This window comes from Dendrobates tinctorius, unplaced genomic scaffold (genome assembly GCF_039654945.1).
Source record: "Dendrobates tinctorius isolate UK_male_01 unplaced genomic scaffold, ASM3965494v1 ptg000216l, whole genome shotgun sequence".
NCBI lineage: Eukaryota > Metazoa > Chordata > Amphibia > Anura > Dendrobatidae > Dendrobates > Dendrobates tinctorius.
The window spans coordinates 4633941-4658162 of record NW_027361883.1 but is presented as its reverse complement, the minus strand read 5'-3'; the positions used below and the strand labels follow the sequence as shown (position 1 = coordinate 4658162).

General features: G+C 41.8%; 1 protein-coding gene across 1 annotated transcript in view; it reads right to left on the bottom strand.

The window, feature by feature from the left end:
- Window positions 1-9601, bottom strand: part of ATP6V1B1 (ATPase H+ transporting V1 subunit B1) — a 128295-nt gene extending 118694 nt beyond the window's left edge. Inside the window, exon 1 of the mRNA XM_073555084.1 lies at window positions 8690-9601. Within this exon, the coding sequence (XP_073411185.1) occupies window positions 8690-8798 (109 nt within the window). The 5' untranslated portion in view covers window positions 8799-9601. The remainder of the gene's footprint in view (window positions 1-8689) is intronic.
- Window positions 9602-24222: the final 14621 nt, after the last annotated feature.

The following is a 24222-nucleotide window of genomic DNA, read 5'->3' as shown; positions in this document are numbered from 1 at the left end:
CATTTGTCTTTTTGTAATTTTTAAAATATGAAAGATGCTGGTGTTTCTTTCTGAGTCTACTCTAGCTGAGTGTCTCCCTTGTTTCATTTGTCCTAGCTGTCTTTAGTGTTAGTGGGGTTCGACCTGTGTTCACCCCTTCCTTCCCTAAGCAGGGTTTACCACTTGGATCTGGCAGGGATTAGGTATCCTGTAAGGCGATAGGTGTGGAACCTATTTAGGGTCTCTTAGGTCAGACAGGGTGACATTAGATCTGCCTAGGGGTCGCCACTCCCCGCTTCCCTAGTATTGGGTCCCCTCTCCCCTTATCCCTTTGTGTTGCACTTATTCTGTCCTACACTGTGCATTACAACACCCCATCCCTGCAGAGGGATAATAGCTAATAGTCCAGATTAGGGATTTATTTCCCCAGAATTCCCTAGCAGAGAATGTGATCGGATATTGTACACCAGAGCTTTTCACTGAGTGGGCTGCTAGACTCAGGTCAGTGGCTAAGCCAGCCCCCACTCCGGTCTCATCAGTCATGGTAAAGAAGGGGACTCAGAGAAAATAGGCCTGAAAGTCCGGGCCCATCCATCACAGAAGGTGGGAAACTCTGAGAGGGCTGAACCCAAATTGGCAGAAGAGATACAGAAATAGAGAGAGGCGCAGAATTCAGGCCAATGGCCATGCGAGTCACAGTGCCATCAGTCACCAGAAAATGGTCGAAATTGGTCTTTTCGGTTACTCAAAATCTCTAGTGTATGGCCAGTACCGAAAGTCATGGAAAGACGAAATAAGCCGCGATGTCTGACAGAAGACACTCAGGTTTGATGAGGCAGAGAGCTGAGGCGCAGTAATGAGCTGCTAATCATTTTCACACCGTCAGGCATGGTATGTGATAGAGGAGAAGCCATGAGCCGCGGGACCCCCGACTCCTATAGGAATCATGTCACATGGAATCATCTCTGCTCCAGATCATCCAGGAAACAAGTCACAGCTGCAGAGCCGGAATCCCCAAATTCTGCACCGGAACGATGGAAACCTCTGAGGACTGGACAAAAGGAATCTGAGCTGACCCCAGGAGTGAAGACATCTGAGAAGTCCAGAAACAAAACCTCTGCTGTGGAGACGGTCCTCACAATATCCATTGCCCAGAACATTCGAGAAATTACGTTGCTATCAACTACAAAAAAAATCTGAGCTCCTGCTAACAGACTGATGCAAGTGTGAACAGGCGTCAGCTGCTGTCACTGGAATATACACGAACCTGAGGATACAGCGGCCTCCGTGTGTAGAGACTGAATGTGACCAATCACTGGTGTGTGGAATATACTTAGCACACAAATCGGAGCATTACTATGTGCCCAGCAGCCCACCGGGGAGATCACCTAACCATTTGTATCAGATGGGTCTGTCCTGGACCAAAAACCTAGAAATAAGTTACTTGTCTTGGCCGGTGGGCTCCCATGAGTTGGCCAATTAGACCCTTCATCTTATGTCTAGTCTCTATAGCAGTGATGCCATTTACATTCCATGTAGTCGGTTTTTGCATATCACAGCGCATACTGTCAGCTCCTCTCATCAGCTTACGGGCTCATTCAGATGTCCATTTTTTTTTCCAATTCCGAGAAAATTGGACTGACTTTCACCAGCGTTTGATCCGATTTCCAACAGAGTCCGGCCCGATTTGCATCAGTTTTTTTCGAATGAGAAAAAAAAAGGTTTCTTCTCCTTCTCCTGTCTATGCCTCCTATGTCATCGGAGTGCTGTCTGATTTTTTTATGGATTTGTAAACTCGGATCAATATCGGACAAGTCTCCGCAATTTTGGACGAACTTCTCGGTCCAACAAGAAGATCGGTCACGTGAACTACCCATAGACTAAACTAGGTACGAAAACACGGAAAGAACTTGTGCGCGAAAAGCAGAGGTCTGAATGAGTCTTAAGACCAGAGTGAATTAATGCCGGACCCTTTATACTTGTAGGGTTTTGACCCAAGAGCGACATTTGCGATAAAAGTGATTTTGGATGACACCAAAGAAAGACCACCTTGTCGTGGCCAGTGGGCAAACACTAATTGGTCACCTTACGTGCTTAGTCCCTTTATTTTATAAGAATCTTCTATATGACCAGATGTCAGGTATTCAGTGTTTATACAACTTTGTGCTTACAGAGGCTGCTTTGTATCTATCCTTCTATCTATCTTTCATCCCTGGTAGGGTTAAGACCTCCGATGTTGGACAGATGAGGGATTTTGGGATTACTGGTCACACAGTCTGCTTCTTTCTGCACAGAGGGCCGCAGTGTAGACAAGATGCTAATTGTGTGGCTGCTCTCATTAAGCGGAGCTGACCGGTGCGCACGGCTTCCAGGCGACTAATGACCAGATGGTGTGACGCTGACACCGCTCCAAACCTTCACCCCCAACCTCTAATGAATGACAAACTTCACTTCCAACTCCCAGCCGAACCTCTGGGGGAGCCGCTGACCTCAGCCCCTGGATGCCTGTAGCCGCTCCAGCACAGATGGTCCGGATGACACCCTAGTGAAAAGACACAAACCCCAGATTGGAACAAGTGGGTGAGAGGAGCATATTTGAGAAGGTATCACACATGACAGGCTGAGATACTCTGGACCGTGTCATGTATGGTAAGCATAGATACACTGGACCGTGTCATGTATGATAAGCTGAGATACACTGGACAGTATGACACCTGATAGGCTGGCCTGAATTTGCCACTAGGTACCTGAGGTCCTGTGCCTCAGGCGGCAAGCTGTGGGAGGCGGCCCCAGCATGAGAGAAAAATACATTTTCATAGGGTGGTGGGAAGGGGTTGCATTCATATGTATTTGAACAAATATTAATGAAGGTACACGAACACTGGCACTTTCGGGGTCAGAGGAGCATGAGTCAGATCCTGGTCCCAGCGTGCAGCAGCGTAACCACACCACTGACACAGCTGCAGTGCCACAGAGGTGGCGAAGAGGCGTAGGTAAGAGCTACATGGAGCTGAACAAAAAAACGGATTTTCATTATAGAGATCGAGGGACAGTGTAAGGGCACAGTTTGGAGAGGGGTCAGAGTGGGAGGGCGTGAAAAGGGGGCACAGTATAGAGAGTGGAATATGGGGGGCAGTGTGGATGCCACAGTTCATAAGGGAGGCCAGGATGGCAATTATAGTTCATAAAGGGGGACAGTGTGGCAGCTGTAGGAGGGAATAGTGTAAGTTATAGTTTATAAGGAAGCGTGATGTGACGGTTTTAGTTCATAAGGGAGGATGATGTGACAGTTACAGTTCATATGAGAGGACAATATGGCAGGTATGGTTCATAAGGGGGTGTGGAGATTGTAGTTCATAATGAGGATGATATGACTGTCATAGTATATAAGAGAGGTTGATTTGATGGTTATTATTCATAGAGCGGATGGTGTGAAGTTTGTAGTTCATGAGGGAGGACAATGTAGCAGTTATAGTTCACAAGGAGGTCGGTGTATAGTGCATAAGGGAGGACAGTGTGGCAGTTATAGTTCATAAGGAGGACGGTGTGGCAGTTATAGTTCACAAGGAGGACGTGTATAGTGCATAAGGGAGGACGGTGTGGCAGTTATAGTTCACAAGGAGGACGTGTATAGTGCATAAGGGAGGACGGTGTGGCAGTTATAGTTCACAAGGAGGGCGGTGTATAGTGCATAAGGGAGGACAGTGTGGCAGTTATAGTACATAAGGGAGGACGGTGTGGCAGTTATAGTTCACAAGGAGGACTGTGTATAGTGCATAAGGGAGGACGGTGTGGCAGTTATAGTACATAATGGTGCAGGTGTTGTTCTCATAATGCATAAAAGGGGGATGGTGTGACGGTCATAGCATATAAGGGGGCACGTGCCGAGGCAATATTTTACAGATTATAATGTGGAGGCCATGTTTCATAAGTTGGACAGTGTGGGAGTCATTTTTGTGGAAGGAGCACCGTGGGTGGCGATCATCTATTCAGGAGCACAGTGTAAGGTTTATTTTGGGCACAGCATGGGCAGATGCTTTTATTCTGGCGGCATTTTAATGACACTGTTATTTTTAAGAGCATCATGTTGGGATGTGCTGCAAATGACCAGAGAAGAGGAAAATTACAGAGACCGGCTGTGGATGTGACAAGTCATCATGGCTTCAGGTATAAATGAAGGAGAAAGGCATGAGAACTACTCCAGTCAGAGAAGACGTCACCTCTCAGGTACCTGGATCTAAGGCTGCATTCACACTGGCCAATCGGCCTGGATTGTTGACAGCTATATGAACCTGATCGCCAGTCGCTGCTCAATAGTCTATAACGGGTCGACCGCACTTTAGTGTGCGGAGAACGATTGTTGACGTGATTGCTCGGCACACAGAGAATAGCATTGTGCTAGGCAGCACATCTTAACACAGGACGATGTGCTGCCGAGAGCGATGATATTTAGGTAAGCTTAAAATGATAATGGGACAAAGGAACATGTTGCCCGTGCATCGGGTGACTGACAGACTGCTTGGGTAGACTGATAATCACTTCCTGATTATTGACCAGTGTAAAGAACCTTAAAATATAACTAACATTTTGGGAGATTTTATTATGTTTAAGGCCCTTTAATTCTAACCAGATTGGTGTAGCACTGAGTCCTAAGACCCCAATTGATCTCTCAAAAGACCTCTTAGAAGTGCACTGTCACTACTCAGCTGTCGGGTGACCCGGCACCAGGGGCTCCTACCCTGTCCCTGCCACTAGGGGCCGCCCTAGCTCGCCCTATTCCCTGGGATACTTCGGAAGGTGAAGATGCCGGGGCCACCACCCTTGCCTTAACGCCTGAGTTAGCCCTCCGTTTGTTCCCTTCCTCAGCCCAGGGAAGAAGGGTGTTACTGTACACCGCAGTACACCAACCTGACAAACAAGGCTTCACAAACAAGGGTAACTGAAAATAGCAAGCATACAAATATTCACTCACATATAACAGAGGAATGCACCGACAAGTGGAGGACGGGGGTAAAACCAAAGTAGCGGAGGGAAGGGATTTATCACACTTACAAACCATGCAGCAGCCACGGATTACTCCTCCAAAACTCCTTTTCATACTAACACCTCTCCTTCTAAGCCATGCTGCAAATGCTAGCTCTGAGGCTGCATTCACACATCGCGTTTTTTTCGCGTTTTCGCGTCGGTTTTTAACGCACGATTTTGCCACGAAAACATGAAAAAACAGCATCCCATGCATTCCTATGGGATTCCGCAATACTGTGCTAATGCTGCGGTATCGCATCACGGAAAAATGCGCAGCATGCTCATTATTTTGCGGAATCGCGGTGATTCCGCCCACATAGGAATGCATTGTTCCTCTTACTTCCCGCATGTGGCTGTGCACACCATGCGAAAAGTAAGCAGAACATTTGCGGATGGTACCCACTGTCCGGAGGAGAGGAGACTGTCCTCCAGGCTCTGGGTACCATATCCCTGTTAAAAATAGAATTAAAATAAAAAAAATCAGGTTATATTCACCTTCTGGCATCTCGCGCAGCATCCCCGGGCTTCAGTGATACATGCGGCAGGTCCCGTTCCCAGTGATGCTTTGCGATGACCTTTGCTGACGTTGCTCTCTCGCGATGCTATAGCGGTCTCGTGAGACGCGATGTCATCAAAGGTCATTGCCACAATGCATCACTGGGAACGAGACCTGCCGCGTGTATCGCTGAAGCCTGGGGACGCTGCGTGGGACATCGGAAGGTGAATATACCCGATTTTTTATTATTTTTAACATTAGATCTTTTTACTACTGACGCGGCATAGGCTGCCTCAATAGTAAAACGTTGGTCACACTCGTCAAACACTGTGTTTGACGAGTGTGACCAACCTGTCAATCAGTTCTCCAAGCGATGCTACAGATCACTTGGAAAACGCTAGCAATTCTCCAATCTAATTACACTTGCAGATCGCTAGTTTTTCCGTGGGAAAATCGCGGGAATTTAAAATGCGATTTTCCTGTGGAATGGAATTCCGGAATTCCCACGGAAGTTACCGCGAGAGTTCCGCTACGTGTGAACTTAGCCTGACATGGGTTTGAATCAGGACCCAGATTATAAAGGGGATGGGAGTGGCTAACCGAGCTCAAAGTTTTTAACATGGCCGATTATCCCATGTTCTGCCAAAAGAAATAAACACATTAAAACAAAGGAGAAGCGCTTCTTCTCAGCGCAGGAGTAGGCGCAATGAGACGTTGTGGTCTTCTGGCTCCTCTCTGTTACGGTAACCCCGTGACATACGCAACTCAGGGAACACAGTGCAGAGGAGATAGAGTAGAAGGTCTCAGGCTTTCTGGGTGCTTCTGTCTCCAAAGCTGTGCACTTCTAAGAGGTCTTTTGAACAATCAGTGGGGGTCTCAGGACCCGCAAACAATCTGCTCAGAATTAAAGAGCATAAGACATGTACGTTATGTCCTAAAAGTTGTTACTCTTTAGAGAGTAGCAATATTAAAGATTTAATCAGGTTCTTATGTGGTCCACAGTCTAATGATGGCTGGTAACAACAACTCCCATCATCTAGACACTATTGTTAAGGGCATACCGGGAGTTGCAGGTTCATTCCATACAATTATATGGTGGGGGCTGACTGAACCTTGCAGTTGATCGTTGTACTAAGCTTGGCACTGATTGTTCTTCTGGTGCTATTTCCATGTACTCATGGTGGTTCTGTTGCTGTATTCATGTACTGATGGTGGTTCTGGTGTAGTATTTATGTCCAGATAGTGGTTCTATTGCTGTATTCCTGTATTGATGGTAGCTCTTCTGCTGTGCTCATGCACTGATAGTGGTTCTGGTCCTGTATTTAAGGATTGATGATAGTTCTGATCCAGCATTCTTGTAATGATGGTAGTTCTAGTGATGTATTCCTGTACTGATGTTGGTTTTGGTGTTATTTTCAAGTACTGATGGTGAATCTGGTGGTGTGTTCATGTACTCATGGTGGTTCTGGTGATGTATTTCTGTACTGATGATAGTTCTGGTGCTGTTTTCAAGTACTGATGATGGTTTTAATGATGTATTTATGTGTTAATGGTGGTTTAGGTGATGTATTCGTGTACTGATGGTGATTCTGGTGCTGATCCTGTGTTATTGTAACTGTAGTAATGATTAATTTGTCTGACTTAAAGATAGATCATTATAAGGTCAGTATGCTGTCGACTACACACATGGACAACATGAAGGCTTAAAATGTCATTGACTGAGCAAGGCAAAATATGTCAGATGTACCTGTGTTTGACTATTGCTGCAAAGACCTTGGATAGTTGTCAGCCGAACAATGGTTCAGCTGATCTATAGGCCAACAGCTAGATAGATAACTCAGCAGAGCGAGCACTCCTACCTTCGGTTTGAGAGAGCTGCTCACAAATATTTCTGTTTGTGGCTTATCTCTTGGAGAACAAATAGATCAGCAGTCCAAACTCGGACAGACATGCTGGATTCTTATCTCACATGTGATGAACTGAGATACATTGGATGATATCATACATGATATGCTGAGATACATTGGATGGAGTCACACATGATATGCTGAGATACGTTGGATGGTATCACACATGATATGCTGAGATACATTGGATGGTATCACACATGATATCCTGAGATACATTGGATGATATCATACATGATATGCTGAGATACATTGGATGGAGTCACACATGATATGCTGAGATACATTGGATGATATCACACATGATAAGCTGAGATACATTGGATGATATCACACATGATAAGCTGAGATAGATTGGATGATATCACACATGATATGCTGAGATACATTGGATGGAGTCACACATGATATGCTGAGATACATTGGATGGTATCACACATGATATGCTGAGATACATTGGATGGAGTCACACATGATATACTGAGATACATTGGATGATATCACACATGATATGCTGAGATACATTGGATGATATCACACATGATATGCTGAGATACATTGGATGATATCACACATGATATGCTGAGATACATTGGATGATATCACACATGATAAGCTGAGATACATTGGATGATATCACACATGATATGCTGAGATACATTGGATGATATCACACATGATATGCTGAGATACATTGGATGGAGTCACACATGATATGCTGAGATACATTGGATGATATCACACATGATATACTGAGATACATTGGATGGAGTCACACATGATATGCTGAGATACATTGGATGGTATCACACATGATAAGCTGAGATACATTGGATGGAGTCACATGATATGCTGAGATACATTGGATGATATCACACATGATATGCTGAGATACATTGGATGATATCACACATGATATGCTGAGATACATTGGATGATATCACACATGATATACTGAGATACATTGGATGGAGTCACACATGATATGCTGAGATACATTGGATGATATCATACATGATATACTGAGATACATTGGATGGAGTCACACATGATATGCTGAGATACATTGGATAGTATCACACATGATAAGCTGAGATACATTGGATGGAGTCAGACATGATAGGCTCAGTAATAAAGTACAACAGTTACTTGCTATAATTTCCAGTGACACTGCTAGCTGTAGTTTGACACTCATTGTCATGGATTGCTGGGATTTGTATTACTACAGCATTCCTAGACCGTACAGCGCATATTTTATATATTAGACATATTAGGTACTTACATAGTCTGGGATGGGAAATGTAATCCCGGGTGACGGCCAGGGCATGTTCCTTGGCTGCTGCCATGTTGGCCTGGTGGCTGTTGACTCTTATCTCCACTTTGGTAGCCATGCGGGGTGCACTGAGTGTGGTACTGCCTGTGTGGGGTGCACTGAGTGTGGTACTGCCTGTGCGAGGTGCACTGAGTGCGGTACTGCCTGTGCAGGGTGCTCTGAGTGTGGTACTGCCTGTGCGGGGTGCACTGAGTGCGGTACTGCCTGTGTGGGGTGCACTGAGTGTGGTACTGCCTGTGTGGGGTGCACTGAGTGTGGTACTGCCTGTGTGGGGTGCACTGAGTGTGGTACTGCCTGTGTGGGGTGCACTGAGTGTGGTACTGCCTGTGCGAGGTGCACTGAGTGCGGTACTGCCTGTGCAGGGTGCTCTGAGTGTGGTACTGCCTGTGCGGGGTGCACTGAGTGCGGTACTGCCTGTGTGGGGTGCACTGAGTGTGATACTGCCTGTGCGGGGTGCACTGAGTGCGGTACTGCCTGTGCGAGGTGCACTGAGTGTGGTACTGCCTGTGCGAGGTGCACTGAGTGTGGTACTGCCTGTGCGGGGTGCACTGAGTGCGGTACTGCCTGTGCGGGGTGCACTGAGTGCGGTACTGCCTGTGCGGGGTGCACTGAGTGCGGTACTGCCTGTGCGAGGTGCACTGAGTGTGGTACTGCCTGTGTGGGGTGCACTGAGTGCGGTACTGCCTGTGCGGGGTGCACTGAGTGTGGTACTGCCTGTGCGGGGTGCACTGAGTGTGGTACTGCCTGTGCGGGGTGCACTGAGTGTGGTACTGCCTGTGTGGGGTGCACTGAGTGCGATACTGCCTGTGTGGGGTGCACTGAGTGTGGTACTGCCTGTGCGGGGTGCACTGAGTGCGGTACTGCCTGAATGTTGTGTTATATAGGAGGCTGGGTGCTCCTGAGTTTTGTGTACACCCATCATCCAGGTGAGGCTGCCCGGCTCCAGCTCCCCTGTGTCCAGCCTGACTCCAGCTCTACCTGCCCATAACATTGTGTGTGTACTGTAAACGCCACACATCACTGCTCACAGTGACTTCACATTCTCCCTGGCAGCACTGCTGGCACAGGCAGGCTGGCATCAAACTGTGGTCCTTTCTTTTCCTCTTTGCCCTGATCTCTCTGATCGGTGCAAGAAAGGGACAGGAAGCTGAGCAGCTTTTAGCTTTTTGGAGGAGAGGGGAGATGTCCTTAGTTTGGGGAGAACCAATCAATAGATATCTCATTACCCATTAGCTTCAGACCTCCAGTGGTGCCTGTAAATGGGGCAAATCTACCCAATAAGAAAACTGTTTTTTTACTAGATAGGGGGGTTCAGTATAGATATAGAGGGACAGTGTAAGGGCACAGTATTGAAAGGGGGAAGAGTGGAGGAGGGAGTGAAAAGGAGGCACAGTATGGCAAGGGGGCCGAGTGAAGAAGACAAGCAGTATAGAGTGTGAATAATGTGGGAGGACATAAGGGAGGCCAGTGTGGCAGTTATAGTTCATAAAGGGGGATAGTATAAGAGCTGTAGTTCATAAGGGAGGACAATGTGTTGGTTATGGTTGATCAGAAGGGCGGTGTATAGGGTGCATAAGGCGGAATGGCGTGGCAGTTATAGTACATAGGAGAGCAGGGGTTGTTCTCATACTGCATGAAGGGAAATGGAGTAGCAGTCATAGTATATTAGGGAGAACGGAGTGGAGGCAATATTTTAATGAAGATTATAGTGTGGAGGCCGTGTATCATAAGAATGTGAGACTTTGTGGAGAAAGTGGTCTGAAAAGAAGGGTACAGTATGTGCACACAGTGGTTTTCGAGTAGGTTTTTGAGCTGAAACAAAGCGGATATTCTCAAAATTCACCTTTGAAAATCAAAATTTATCAAAAACGTGGAAGTTCTGCTCTGAAAACTCTGTAAAAAGACTCAATGTGCACAAACCTATAAGCTGAATACTGTTGTGACCCAGAGCGCCCGGGCACCACCCAACAAGAACCACTGAAGGTGAAGTGGTAACGCGAACTAGAGACTCTCCAACTGCGCTGATCAAGTCCAGCTGAGGGAACTTTATGGAAGCGTTGCTGCTGAGGGTTGTCAGGAAGTAAAGCCGCAGAATGGCAGAAGGCAACATGATGGCATGAACCCTGGAGGCACCAGGGCAACCTACACCTCAGAGGGCAGGCTGCCATTAATTGCAGCCTCCTTCCGACTCTTAGTAGCAATGTTGGTTTCGGTAAGATTGGCCAGCCGTCTTGGGCTTGAGCTGACCTCATGGACAATTGGTGTTGTGGTGCACTGTCCTCCACTTAATAAAATAACCATAGTCTTGAAGAAGAGAGTTAGTCAGTAACTTCGTCCATAGTAGAAGATCACGAGTCAGAATTTCGAGGGGGTCTCCAGTTGTAAAAGACGCTTATGCATTATCAGTGAGTGCTGCATTAAAGGACATTAATGTCGTTTTCCATTTTTTCACAAACTTTTCTTGAGTTTTCTGCGGCTCCCCCAAAGGAGAAATGAGGCATTACACAACATCTAGAGGTAAGTGTAATGGGTCTTCTGTGCTGTAATACCTCTTACATTACCACCCCGTGTCCCAGGAGGTCCACTCTGCTTTTCCTCACTTCTGAATGAAGGGCGCTGGCTCGAAAGGCTTTGTAACATGGGAACATATAAAAGATCACTGCTACTCCATGTATTTCCAGTGTGACAACATTTTACTCATCGGTCTCAGAATATATATACATACAGAGGACAGGACAATCAATGTGTGTCGGGCCAGTAGATAACAGGCTCCAATTAAGACGCCAGAAGTACATTACAATAGCCGTGGGATTTACAAAGGTGGGGGAGGTCAGAAGTGGGATATCTCGTTTACCTATGCCCAGGGGGTCGCAGCCAGTTGGTTCCTGCATTAAGGGCATGCATCTCACATTGCACCTATCATACATGCCTCTCCTATTCGGGGTGCTGGGGGTGTTCTGTAACAGTAAGTGAGTCACTTTGAGGTGGATCGAATTCATCTTGAATTCTACGGAATAAAAACTTAATTTTCAACATGATTCCCAAAATGGAGATTAGCTTGGCGCCATTCTTCTGGATTCAAAAGGACCTTAAACGGGTTTAAAAGCTAACAATCCATCACTCCCCAGCTCTCGCCTTGTCTGAGAAGCTCCCCGCTTAGTCTTTCCAGTCTTTCCAGTCTTCTTTCACAAGTCACCAGTCTTCTCCACGTGGTTGCACCTGCAGCACAGACTAGGAGTCATGATGTGATGGCGCTTGCCATGAATTGGACTCACACAACGTTACAACCTCATGCAGTCTTGCACACTGAGTAGGCTTCATGGCGTGTGACGGGACCCGCGGAGGTCTGGAAAGACCAGGCCGGGGGCTGTGTGACTGATGAGAGGGCCAATGAGAGGCGAATACTTTTCGCCCCAGGTTGGTTATGCTCTGGGGCTGGAGAGACCTCAAGAACATAGGACACAATGAATTCGCATTCAATAAATTTGAAGTGTTACCAAATTTTAAGGCCAAATTCAGGCAAACTTTCGAATTTGAACTCTGTCAGATTCTGCCAACACTCATCCGTTCACGATAATGGGTGGTCTGTATAACACCCACAGTCCTCCAGAGAAAGAAGATCTTTGTAACGGCTCACACAGAGACCACCCACTATTGTGACTGGTGGGGGGTCCACAGTAATCATACATTTACCTTCCTCCCTGTGGATCAGTGATATATGTTGTTGATAGGACAACCCCTTTAAGCTTTTTCTTAAACTTCCACCCGCCCATAGTTCTTCAGGCTGCTCCTGAACTAAGTTCTGACATTCCTTTCATCGGAGCCATTGTCAGACGCGTGGAGGAAGTGGCAGCAGTTTACACACTACAGAAAGGGCTCTGCTGTAAATATTTCTCCTGAAAACACGAAGATATAATAGAAAGTCACAACAAGTCTGTGCGCCCTGTGGACACATCGAAGGTGGAAGAACCGGTCCGACAGCCACACGGACACATGTATCTATCATTCTGCACAATTATCCCGCAGCTGTCAGTCTCAGGGTGATGGCAGAGTCCGTGCTCACAACACAGTGTCTGCTACAAAGGGAAGAAGAGCGACACTGGGCTCAACAACGGCAAATTATCACCCACATGGGGCCACCAAGGACACAACACCGGGGTATGACCTGGGTCATCATGGAAGCAATAAGAATAAAGAGTATGCAGCTTATGTATATAGTGACACGGAGCATGCTGGTATAACCTGGGCATCTCCTGTGTATAATTATATATGTACAGCTGGTATAACCTGGGCATCTCCTGTGTATAATTATATATGTACAGCTGGTATAACCTGGGCATCTCCTGTGTATAATTATATATGTACAGCTGGTATAACCTGGGCATCTCCTGTGTATAATTATATATGTACAGCTGGTATAACCTGGGCATCTCCTGTGTATAATTATATATGTACAGCTGGTATAACCTGGGCATCTCCTGTGTATAATTATATAGGCACAGCCGGTATAACCTGGGCATCTCCAGTATATAATTACAGTGGGGAAAAAAAGTATTTAGTCAGTCAGCAATAGTGCAAGTTCCACCACTTAAAAAGATGAGAGGCGTCTGTAATTTACATCATAGGTAGACCTCAACTATGGGAGACAAACTGAGAAAAAAAAATCCAGAAAATCACATTGTCTGTTTTTTTTTCATTTTATTTGCATATTATGGTGGAAAATAAGTATTTGGTCAGAAACAAAATTTCATCTCAATACTTTGTGATATATCCTTTGTTGGCAATGACAGAGGTCAAACGTTTTCTGTAAGTCTTCACAAGGTTGCCACACACTGTTGTTGGTATGTTGGCCCATTCCTCCATGCAGATCTCCTCTAGAGCAGTGATGTTTTTGGCTTTTCGCTTGGCAACACGGACTTTCAACTCCCTCCAAAGGTTTTCTATAGGGTTGAGATCTGGAGACTGGCTAGGCCACTCCAGGACCTTGAAATGCTTCTTACGAAGCCACTCCTTCGTTGCCCTGGCGGTGTGCTTTGGATCATTGTCATGTTGAAAGACCCAGCCACGTTTCATCTTCAATGCCCTTGCTGATGGAAGGAGGTTTGCACTCAAAATCTCACGATACATGGCCCCATTCATTCTTTCATGTACCCGGATCAGTCGTCCTGGCCCCTTTGAGAGAAACAGCCCCAAAGCATGATGTTTCCACCACCATGCTTTACAGTAGGTATGGTGTTTGATGGATGCAACTCAGTATTCTTTTTCCTCCAAACACGACAAGTTGTGTTTCTACCAAACAGTTCCAGTTTGGTTTCATCAGACCATAGGACATTCTCCCAAAACTCCTCTGGATCATCCAAATGCTCTCTAGCAAACTTCAGATGGGCCCGGACATGTACAGGCTTAAGCAGTGGGACACGTCTGGCACTGCAGGATCTGAGTCCATGGTGGAGTAGTGTGTTACTTATGGTAGGCCTTGTTACATTGGTCCCAGCTCTCTGCAGTTCATTCACTAGGTCCCCCCGTGTGGTTCTGGGATTTTTGCTCACCGTTCTTGTGATCATTCTGACCCCACGGGGTGGGATTTTGCGTGGAGCACCAGATCGAGGGAGATTATCAGTGGTCTTGTATGTCTTCCATTTTCTAATTATTGCTCCCACAGTTGATTTCTTCACTCCAAGCTGGTTGGCTATTGCAGATTCAGTCTTCCCAGCCTGGTGCAGGGCTACAATTTTGTTTCTGGTGTCCTTTGACAGCTCTTTGGTCTTCACCATAGTGGAGTTTGGAGTCAGACTGTTTGAGGGTGTGCACAGGTGTCTTTTTATACTGATAACAAGTTTAAACAGGTGCCATTACTACAGGTAATGAGTGGAGGAAAGAGGAGACTCTTAAAGAAGAAGTTACAGGTCTGTGAGAGCCAGAAATCTTGATTGCTTGTTTCTGACCAAATACTTATTTTCCACCATAATATGCAAATAAAATGAAAAAAAAACAGACAATGTGATTTTCTGGATTTTTTTTTCTCAGTTTGTCTCCCATAGTTGAGGTCTACCTATGATGTAAATTACAGACGCTTCTCATCTTTTTAAGTGGTGGAACTTGCACTATTGCTGACTGACTAAATACTTTTTTTCCCCACTGTATATATGTACAGCTGGTATAAACTGGGCATCTCCTGTATATAATGTTATATATATATATACAGCTGGTATAACCTGGGCATCTCCTGTACATAATTATATATGTACAGCCGGTACAACCTGGGCATCTCCTGTATATAATAATATATGTACAGCTGGTATAACCGGGGTATCTCCTGTACATAATTATATATGTACAGCTGGTATAACCTGGGAATCTCCTGTATATAATTATATATGTATAGCTGGTATAACCTGGGCATCTCCTGTATATAATTATATATGCACAGCTGGTATAACCTGGATATCTCCTGTATATAATTATATATGTATAGCTGGTATAACCTGGGGATCTTCTGTATATAATTATATAAGTACAGATGGTATAACCTGGGTATCTCCTGTATATAATTATATATGTACAGCTGCTATATCCTGTGTATAATTATATATGTACAGCTGGTGTAACCTGGGAATCTCCTGTGAATAATTATATATGTACAGCTGGTATAACCTGGGTATCTCCTGTATATAATTATATATGTACAGCTGGTGTAACATGGGCATCTCCTGTGCATAATTATATATGTACAGCTGGTATAACCTGGGTATCTCCTGTGACTAGTTATATATGTACAGCTGGTATAACCTGGAAATCTCCTGTATATAATTATATATGTACAGCCGGTATAACCTGGACGTCTCCTGTATATAATTATATATGTACAGCTGGTATAACCTGGGCATCTCCTATATATAATTATGTGTGTACAGCCGGTATAACCTGGGTATCTCCTGTATATAATTATATATGTACAGCTGGTATAACCTGGACATCTCCTGTATATAATTATATATGTACAGCTAGTATAACCTGGGCATCTCCTGTATATAATTATGTGTGTACAGCCGCTATAACCTGGGTATCTCCTGTATATAATTATATATGTACAGCTGGTATAACCTGGACATCTCCTGTATATAATTATATATGTACAGCTGGTGTATTCTGGGCATCTCCTGTATATAATTATATATGTACAGCTAGTGTAAAATGGGCATGTCCTGTATATAATTATGTGTGTACAGCCAGTATAACCTGGGTATCTCCTGAATATAATTATATATGTACAGCTGGTATAAGCTGGACATCTCCTGTATATAATTATATATGTACAGCAGCTATAACCTGGGCATAGCCTGTGTATAATTATATATGTACAGCTGGTGTAACCTGGGCATCTCCTGTATATAATTATATATATACAGTTGGTATAACCGGAGTATCTCCTGTATATAATTATATATATACAGCCGGTATAACCTGGGCATCTCCTGTGTATAATTATATATGTACAGCTGGTAAAACCTGGGCATCCCTGTATATAATTATATATGTGTAGCTGGTAAAACCTGGGCATCTCCTGTATATAATTATATATATACAGCTGGTATAACATGGGCATCTCTTGTATATAATTATATATGTAAAGCTGGTATAACCTGGGTATCTCCTGTATATAATTATATATGTACAGCTGGTATAACCTGGGCATTTCCTGAATATAATTATACATGTACAGCCAGTTTAACCTGGACATCTCCTGTATATAATTATATATGTTTAGCTGGTATAACCTGGGGATCTTCTGTATATAATTATATATGTACAGCCGGTATAACCTGGACATCCCCTGTATATAATTATATATGTACAGCCGGTATAACCTGGGCATCTCCTGTATATATTATATATGTACAGCTGGTGTAACCTGGGCATCTCCTGTGTATAATTATATATGTACAGTCAGTATAACCTGGGTATCTCCTGTATATAATTATATATGTACAGCTGGTATAACCTGGACATCACCTGTATATAATTATATATGGACAGCCGGTATAACATGGGCATCTCCTGTATATAATTATATATGTACAGCTGGTATAACCTGGGGATCTCCTGTATATAATTATATATGTACAGCTGGAATAACCTGGGTATCTCCTGTATATAATTATATATATACAGCTGGTGTAACCTGGACATCTCCTGTATATAATTATATATGTACAGCTGGTATAACCTGGACATCCCCTGTATATAATTATATATGTACAGCTGGTATAACCTGGACATCTCCTGTATATAATTATATATGTACAGCTGGTATAACCTGGGCATCTCCTGATAATAATTATATATGTATAGCTGGTATAACCTTGGCATCTCCTGTTTATAATTGTATATGTACACCTGGTATAACCTGGGCATCTCCTGTATATAATTATATATGTACAGCTGGTATAACCTGGGCATCTCCTGTATATAATTATATATGTACAGCTGGTGTAACCTGGGCATCTCCTGTACATAATTGTACAGCTGGTATAACCTGGGCATCTCTTGTATATAATTATATATGTACAGCTGGTATAACCTGGGCATCTCCTGTATTTTATTCTATACGTATAGCTGGTATAACCTGGGCAATCTGCTGTATATAATTATATATGCACAGCTGATATAACCTGGGCATCTCCTTAATATATTTCTATATGTACAGATAGTATAACCTGGGTATCTCTTGTAAATAATTATATATGCACAGCTGGTATAACCTGGGCATCTCCTGTATATAATTATATAGGTACAGCTGGTATAACCTGGCCATCTCCTGTATATAATTATATATGTACAGCTGGTGTAACCTGGGCATCTCCTGTGTATAATTATATATGTACAGCTGGTAAAACCTGGGCATCCCCTGTATATAATTATATATGTGTAGCTGGTAAAACCTGGGTATCTCCTGTATATAATTATATATGTACAGCTGGTATAACCTGGACATCACCTGTATATAATTATATATGTACAGCCGTTATAACCTGGACATCTCCTGTATATAATTAAATATGTATAGCTGGTATAACCTGGTTATCTCCTGTATATAATTATATATGTACAGCTGGTATAACCTGGGCATCTCCTGTATATAATTATATATGTGCAGATGGTATAACCTGGGCATCTCCTGTGTATAATTATATATGTACAGCCAGTATAACCTGGGCATCTCCTGTGTATAATTATATATGTACAGCTCGTAAAACCTGGGCATCTCCTGTATATAATTATAAATGTGTAGCTGGTAAAATCTGGGCATCACCTTTATATAATTATATATGTACAGCTGGTATAACCTGGACATCTCCTGTATATAATTATATATGTACAGCTGGTATAGCCTGGGCATCACCTGTATATAATTATATATGTACAGCTGGTAAAACCTGGGCATTTGCTATATATAATTATATATGTACAGCTGGTATAACCTGGGCATCTCCTGTGTATAATTATATATGTACAGCCGGTATAAAATGGGCATCTGCTGTGTATATTTATATATGTACAGCTGGTAAAACCTGGGCATCTCCTGTATATAATTATATATGTAGAACTGGTATAATCTGGACAGCTCCTGTATATAATTATATATGTACAGCTGGTATAACCTGGGCATCTTCTGTATATAATTATATATGTACAGCTGGTATAACCTGGGTATCTCCTGTATATAATTATATATGTAGAGCTGGTATAACCTGGGCATCACCTGTATATAATTATATATGTACAACTGGTATAATATGGGCATCTTCTGTATATAATTATATATGTGTAGCTGGTAAAACCTGGGCATCTCCTGTATATAATTATATATGTGTAGCTGGTAAAACCTGGGCATTTCCTGTATATAATTATATATGTACAGATGGTATAACCTGGGCATCTCCTGTATATAATTATATATGTACATCTGGTATAACCTGGGCATCTCCTGTATATAATTATATATGTACATCTGGTATAACCTGGGCATCTCCTGTATATAATTATATATATACAGCTGGTGTAACCTGGTTATCTCCTGTATATAATTATATAAGTATAGCTGGTATAACCTGGAGATTGTCTGTTTATAATTATATATGTACAGCGGGTATAACCTGGGCATCTCCTGTATATAATTATATATGTACAGCTGGTATTACCTAGGTATCTCCTGTATATAATTATATATGTACAGCCGGTATAACCTGTGCATCTCCTGTATATAATTATATATGTACAGCTGGTATAACCTGGACATCTCCTATATATAATAATATATGTACAGCTGGTGTAACCTGGTCATCTCCTGTATATAATTATATAAGTATAGCTGGTATAACCTGGGCATCTCCTGTATATAATTATATAAGTATAGCTGGTATAACCTGGAGATCGTCTGTATATAATTATATATGTACAGCTGGTATAACCTGGGCATCTCCTGTATATAATTATATGTGTACAGCTGGTAAAACCTGGGCATGTCCTGTGTACAATTATAACAGTACAGCTGCTATAACCTGGGCATCTCCTGTATGTAATTATATAAGCACTGCTGGTATAACCTGGGCATCTCCTGTGTACAATTATATATGTACAGCTGGTATAACCTGGACATCTCCTGTATATAATAATATATGTACAGCTGGTGTAACCTGGTCATCTCCTGCATATAATTATATAAGTATAGCTGGTATAACCTGGGCATCTCCTGTGTATAATTATATAAGTACAGCTGGTATAACCTGGGCATCTCCTGTATATAATTATATAAGTACAGCTGGTATAACCTGGAGATCTTCTGTATACAATTATATATGTACAGCTGGTATAACCTGGAGATTGTCTGTCTATAATTATATATGTACAGCTGGTATAACCTGGGCATCTCCTGTATATCATTATATGTTTACATCTGGTATAACCTGGGCATCTCCTGTATATAATTATATATGCACAGCTGGTATTACCTAGGTATATCCTGTATATAATTATATATGTACAGCCGGTATAACCTGGGCATCTCCTGTATATAATTATATATGTACAGCTGGTATAACCTGGACATCTGCTGTATATAATTATATATGTACAGCTGGTGTAACCTGGTCATCTCCTGTATATAATTATATAAGTATAGCTGGTATAACCTGGGCATCTCCTGTGAATAATTATATAAGTGCAGCTGGTATAACCTGGGCATCTCCTGTATATAATTATATAAGTACAGCTGGTATAACCTGGCCATCTCCTGTATATAATTATATATGCACAGCTGGTATTACCTAGGTATATCCTGTATATAATTATATGTGTACAGCCGGTATAACCTGGGCATCTCCTGTATATAATTATATATGTACAGCTGGTATAACCTGGACATCTGCTGTATATAATTATATATATACAGCTGGTGTAACCTGGTCATCTCCTGTATATTATTCTATACGTATAGCTGGTATAACCTGGGCAATCTGCTGTATATAATTATATATGCACAGCTGATATAACCTGGGCATCTCCTTAATATATTTCTATATGTACAGATAGTATAACCTGGGTATCTCTTGTAAATAATTATATATGCACAGCTGGTATAACCTGGGCATCTCCTGTATATAATTATATAGGTACAGCTGGTATAACCTGGCCATCTCCTGTATATAATTATATATGTACAGCTGGTGTAACCTGGGCATCTCCTGTGTATAATTATATATGTACAGCTGGTAAAACCTGGGCATCCCCTGTATATAATTATATATGTGTAGCTGGTAAAACCTGGGTATCTCCTGTATATAATTATATATGTACAGCTGGTATAACCTGGACATCACCTGTATATAATTATAGATGTACAGCCGCTATAACCTGGACATCTCCTGTATATAATTAAATATGTATAGCTGGTATAACCTGGTTATCTCCTGTATATAATTATATATGTACAGCTGGTATAACCTGGGCATCTCCTGTATATAATTATATATGTACAGATGGTATAACCTGGGCATCTCCTGTGTATAATTATATATGTACAGCCAGTATAACCTGGGCATCTCCTGTGTATAATTATATATGTACAGCTCGTAAAACCTGGGCATCTCATGTATATAATTATATATGTGTAGCTGGTAAAACCTGGGCATCCCCTTTATATAATTATATATGTACAGCTGGTATAACCTGGACATCTCCTATATATAATTATATATTTACAGCTGGTATAGCCTGGGCATCACCTATATATAATTATATATGTACAGCTGGTAAAACCTGGGCATTTGCTGTATATAATTATATATGTACAGCTGGTATAACCTGGGCATCTCCTTTGTATAATTATATATGTACAGCCGGTATAAAATGGGCATCTGCTGTGTATATTTATATATGTACAGCTGGTAAAACCTGGGCATCTCCTGTATATAATTATATATGTAGAGCTGGTATAATCTGGACAGCTCCTGTATATAATTATATATGTACAGCTGGTATAACCTGGGCATCTTCTGTATATAATTATATATGTACAGCTGGTATAACCTGGGTATCTCCTGTATATAATTATATATGTAGAGCTGGTATAACCTGGGCATCACCTGTAAATAATTATATATGTACAACTGGTATAATATGGGCATCTTCTGTATATAATTATATATGTGTAGCTGGTAAAACCTGGGCATTTCCTGTATATAATTATATATGTGTAGCTGGTAAAACCTGGGCATTTCCTGTATATAATTATATATGTACAGCTGGTATAACCTGGGCATCTCCTGTATATAATTATATATGTACAGCGGATATAACCTGGGCATCTCCTGTATATAATTATATATGTACATCTGGTATAACCTGGGCATCTCCTGTATATAATTATATATATACAGCTGGTGTAACCTGGTTATCTCCTGTATATAATTATATAAGTATAGCTGGTATAACCTGGAGATTGTTTATAATTATATATGTACAGCGGGTATAACCTGGGCATCTCCTGTATATAATTATATGTGTACAGCTGGTATAACCTGGGCATCTCCTGTATATAATTATATATGTACAGCTGGTATTACCTAGGTATCTCCTGTATATAATTATATATGTACAGCCGGTATAACCTGGGCATCTCCTGTATATAATTATATATGTACAGCTGGTATAACCTGGACATCTCCTATATATAATAATATATGTACAGCTGGTGTAACCTGGTCATCTCCTGTATATAATTATATAAGTATAGCTGGTATAACCTGGGCATCTCCTGTATATAATTATATAAGTATAGCTGGTATAACCTGGAGATCGTCTGTATATAATTATATATGTACAGCTGGTATAACCTGGGCATCTCCTGTATATAATTATATGTGTACACAGGACATGCCCAGGTTATACCAGCTGTACACATATAATTATATACAGGAGATGCCCAGGTTATACCAGCTGTACATATATAATTATATACAGACGATATACAGCTGCTATGACCTGGGCATCTCCTGTATGTAATTATATAAGCACTGCTGGTATAACCTGGGCATCTCCTGTGTACAATTATATATGTACAGCTGGTATAACCTGGACATCTCCTGTATATAATAATATATGTACAGCTGGTGTAACCTGGTCATCTCCTGCATATAATTATATAAGTATAGCTGGTATAACCTGGGCATCTCCTGTGTATAATTATAGAAGTACAGCTGGTATAACCTGGGCATCTCCTGTATATAATTATATAAGTACAGCTGGTATAACCTGGAGATCTTCTGTATACAATTATATATGTACAGCTGGTATAACCTGGAGATTGTCTGTCTATAATTATATATGTACAGCTGGTATAACCTGGGCATCTCCTGTATATCATTATATGTTTACAGCTGGTATAACCTGGGCATCTCCTGTATATAATTATATATGCACAGCTGGTATTACCTAGGTATATCCTGTATATAATTATATATGTACAGCCGGTATAACCTGGGCATCTCCTGTATGTAATTATATATGTACAGCTGGTATAACCTGGACATCTGCTGTATATAAATATATATGTACAGCTGGTGTAACCTGGTCATCTCCTGTATATAATTATATAAGTATAGCTGGTATAACCTGGGCATCTCATGTGAATAATTATATAAGTGCAGCTGGTATAACCTGGGCATCTCCTGTATATAATTATATAAGTACAGCTGGTAGAACCTGGCCATCTCCTGTATATAATTATATATGTACAGCTGGTATAACCTGGGCATCTCCTGTATATAATTATATGTTTACAGCTGGTATAACCTGGGCATCTCCTGTATATAATTATATATGCACAGCTGGTATTACCTAGGTATATCCTGTATATAATTATATGTGTACAGCCGGTATAACCTGGGCATCTCCTGTATATAATTATATATGTACAGATGGTATAACCTGGACATCTGCTGTATATAATTATATATGTACAGCTGGTGTAACCTGGTCATCTCCTGTATATAATTATATAAGTATAGCTGGTATAACCTGGGCATCTCCTGTGTATAATTATATAAGTGCAGCTGGTATAACCTGGGCATCTCCTGTGTATAATTATATAAGTACAGCTGGTATAACCTGGGCATCTCCTGTATATAATTACATAAGTACAGCTGGTATAACCTGGAAATCTTCTGTATATAATTATATATGTACAGCTGGTATAACCTGGGCATCTCCTGTATATAATTATATGTGTACAGCTGGTATAACCTGGGCATCTCCTGTGTACAATTATATAAGTACAGCTGCTATAACCTGGGCATCTCCTGTATATAATTATATAAGCACTGCTGGTATAACCTGGGCATCTCCTGTGTATAATTATATATGTACAGCTGGTATAACCTGGACATCTCCTGTATATAATTATTTGTGTACAGCTGGTATAACCTGGGCATCTTCTGTGTACAATTATATAAGTACAGTTGCTATAACCTGGGCATCTCCTGTATATAATTATATAAGTACTGCTGGTATAACCTGAGCATCTCCTGTGTATAATTATATATGTATAGCCGGTATAACCTGGGCATCTCCTGTATATAATTATATATGTATAGCAGGTATAACCTGGGCATCTCTTGTATATAATTATATATGTACAGCTGGTATAACCTGGGCATCTCCTGTATATAATTATATATGTACAGCTGGTATAACCTGGGCATCTCTTGTATATAATTATATATGTAAAGCTGGTATAACCTGGGCATCTCCTGTATATAATGTTATATATACAGCTAGTATAACCTGGGTATCTCCTGTATATAATTATATATCTACAGCTGGTATAACCTGGGCATCTCCTGTATATAATTATATATGTATAGCTGGTATAACATGGTCATCTCCTGTATATAATTATATATGTACAGCTGGTATAACCTGGA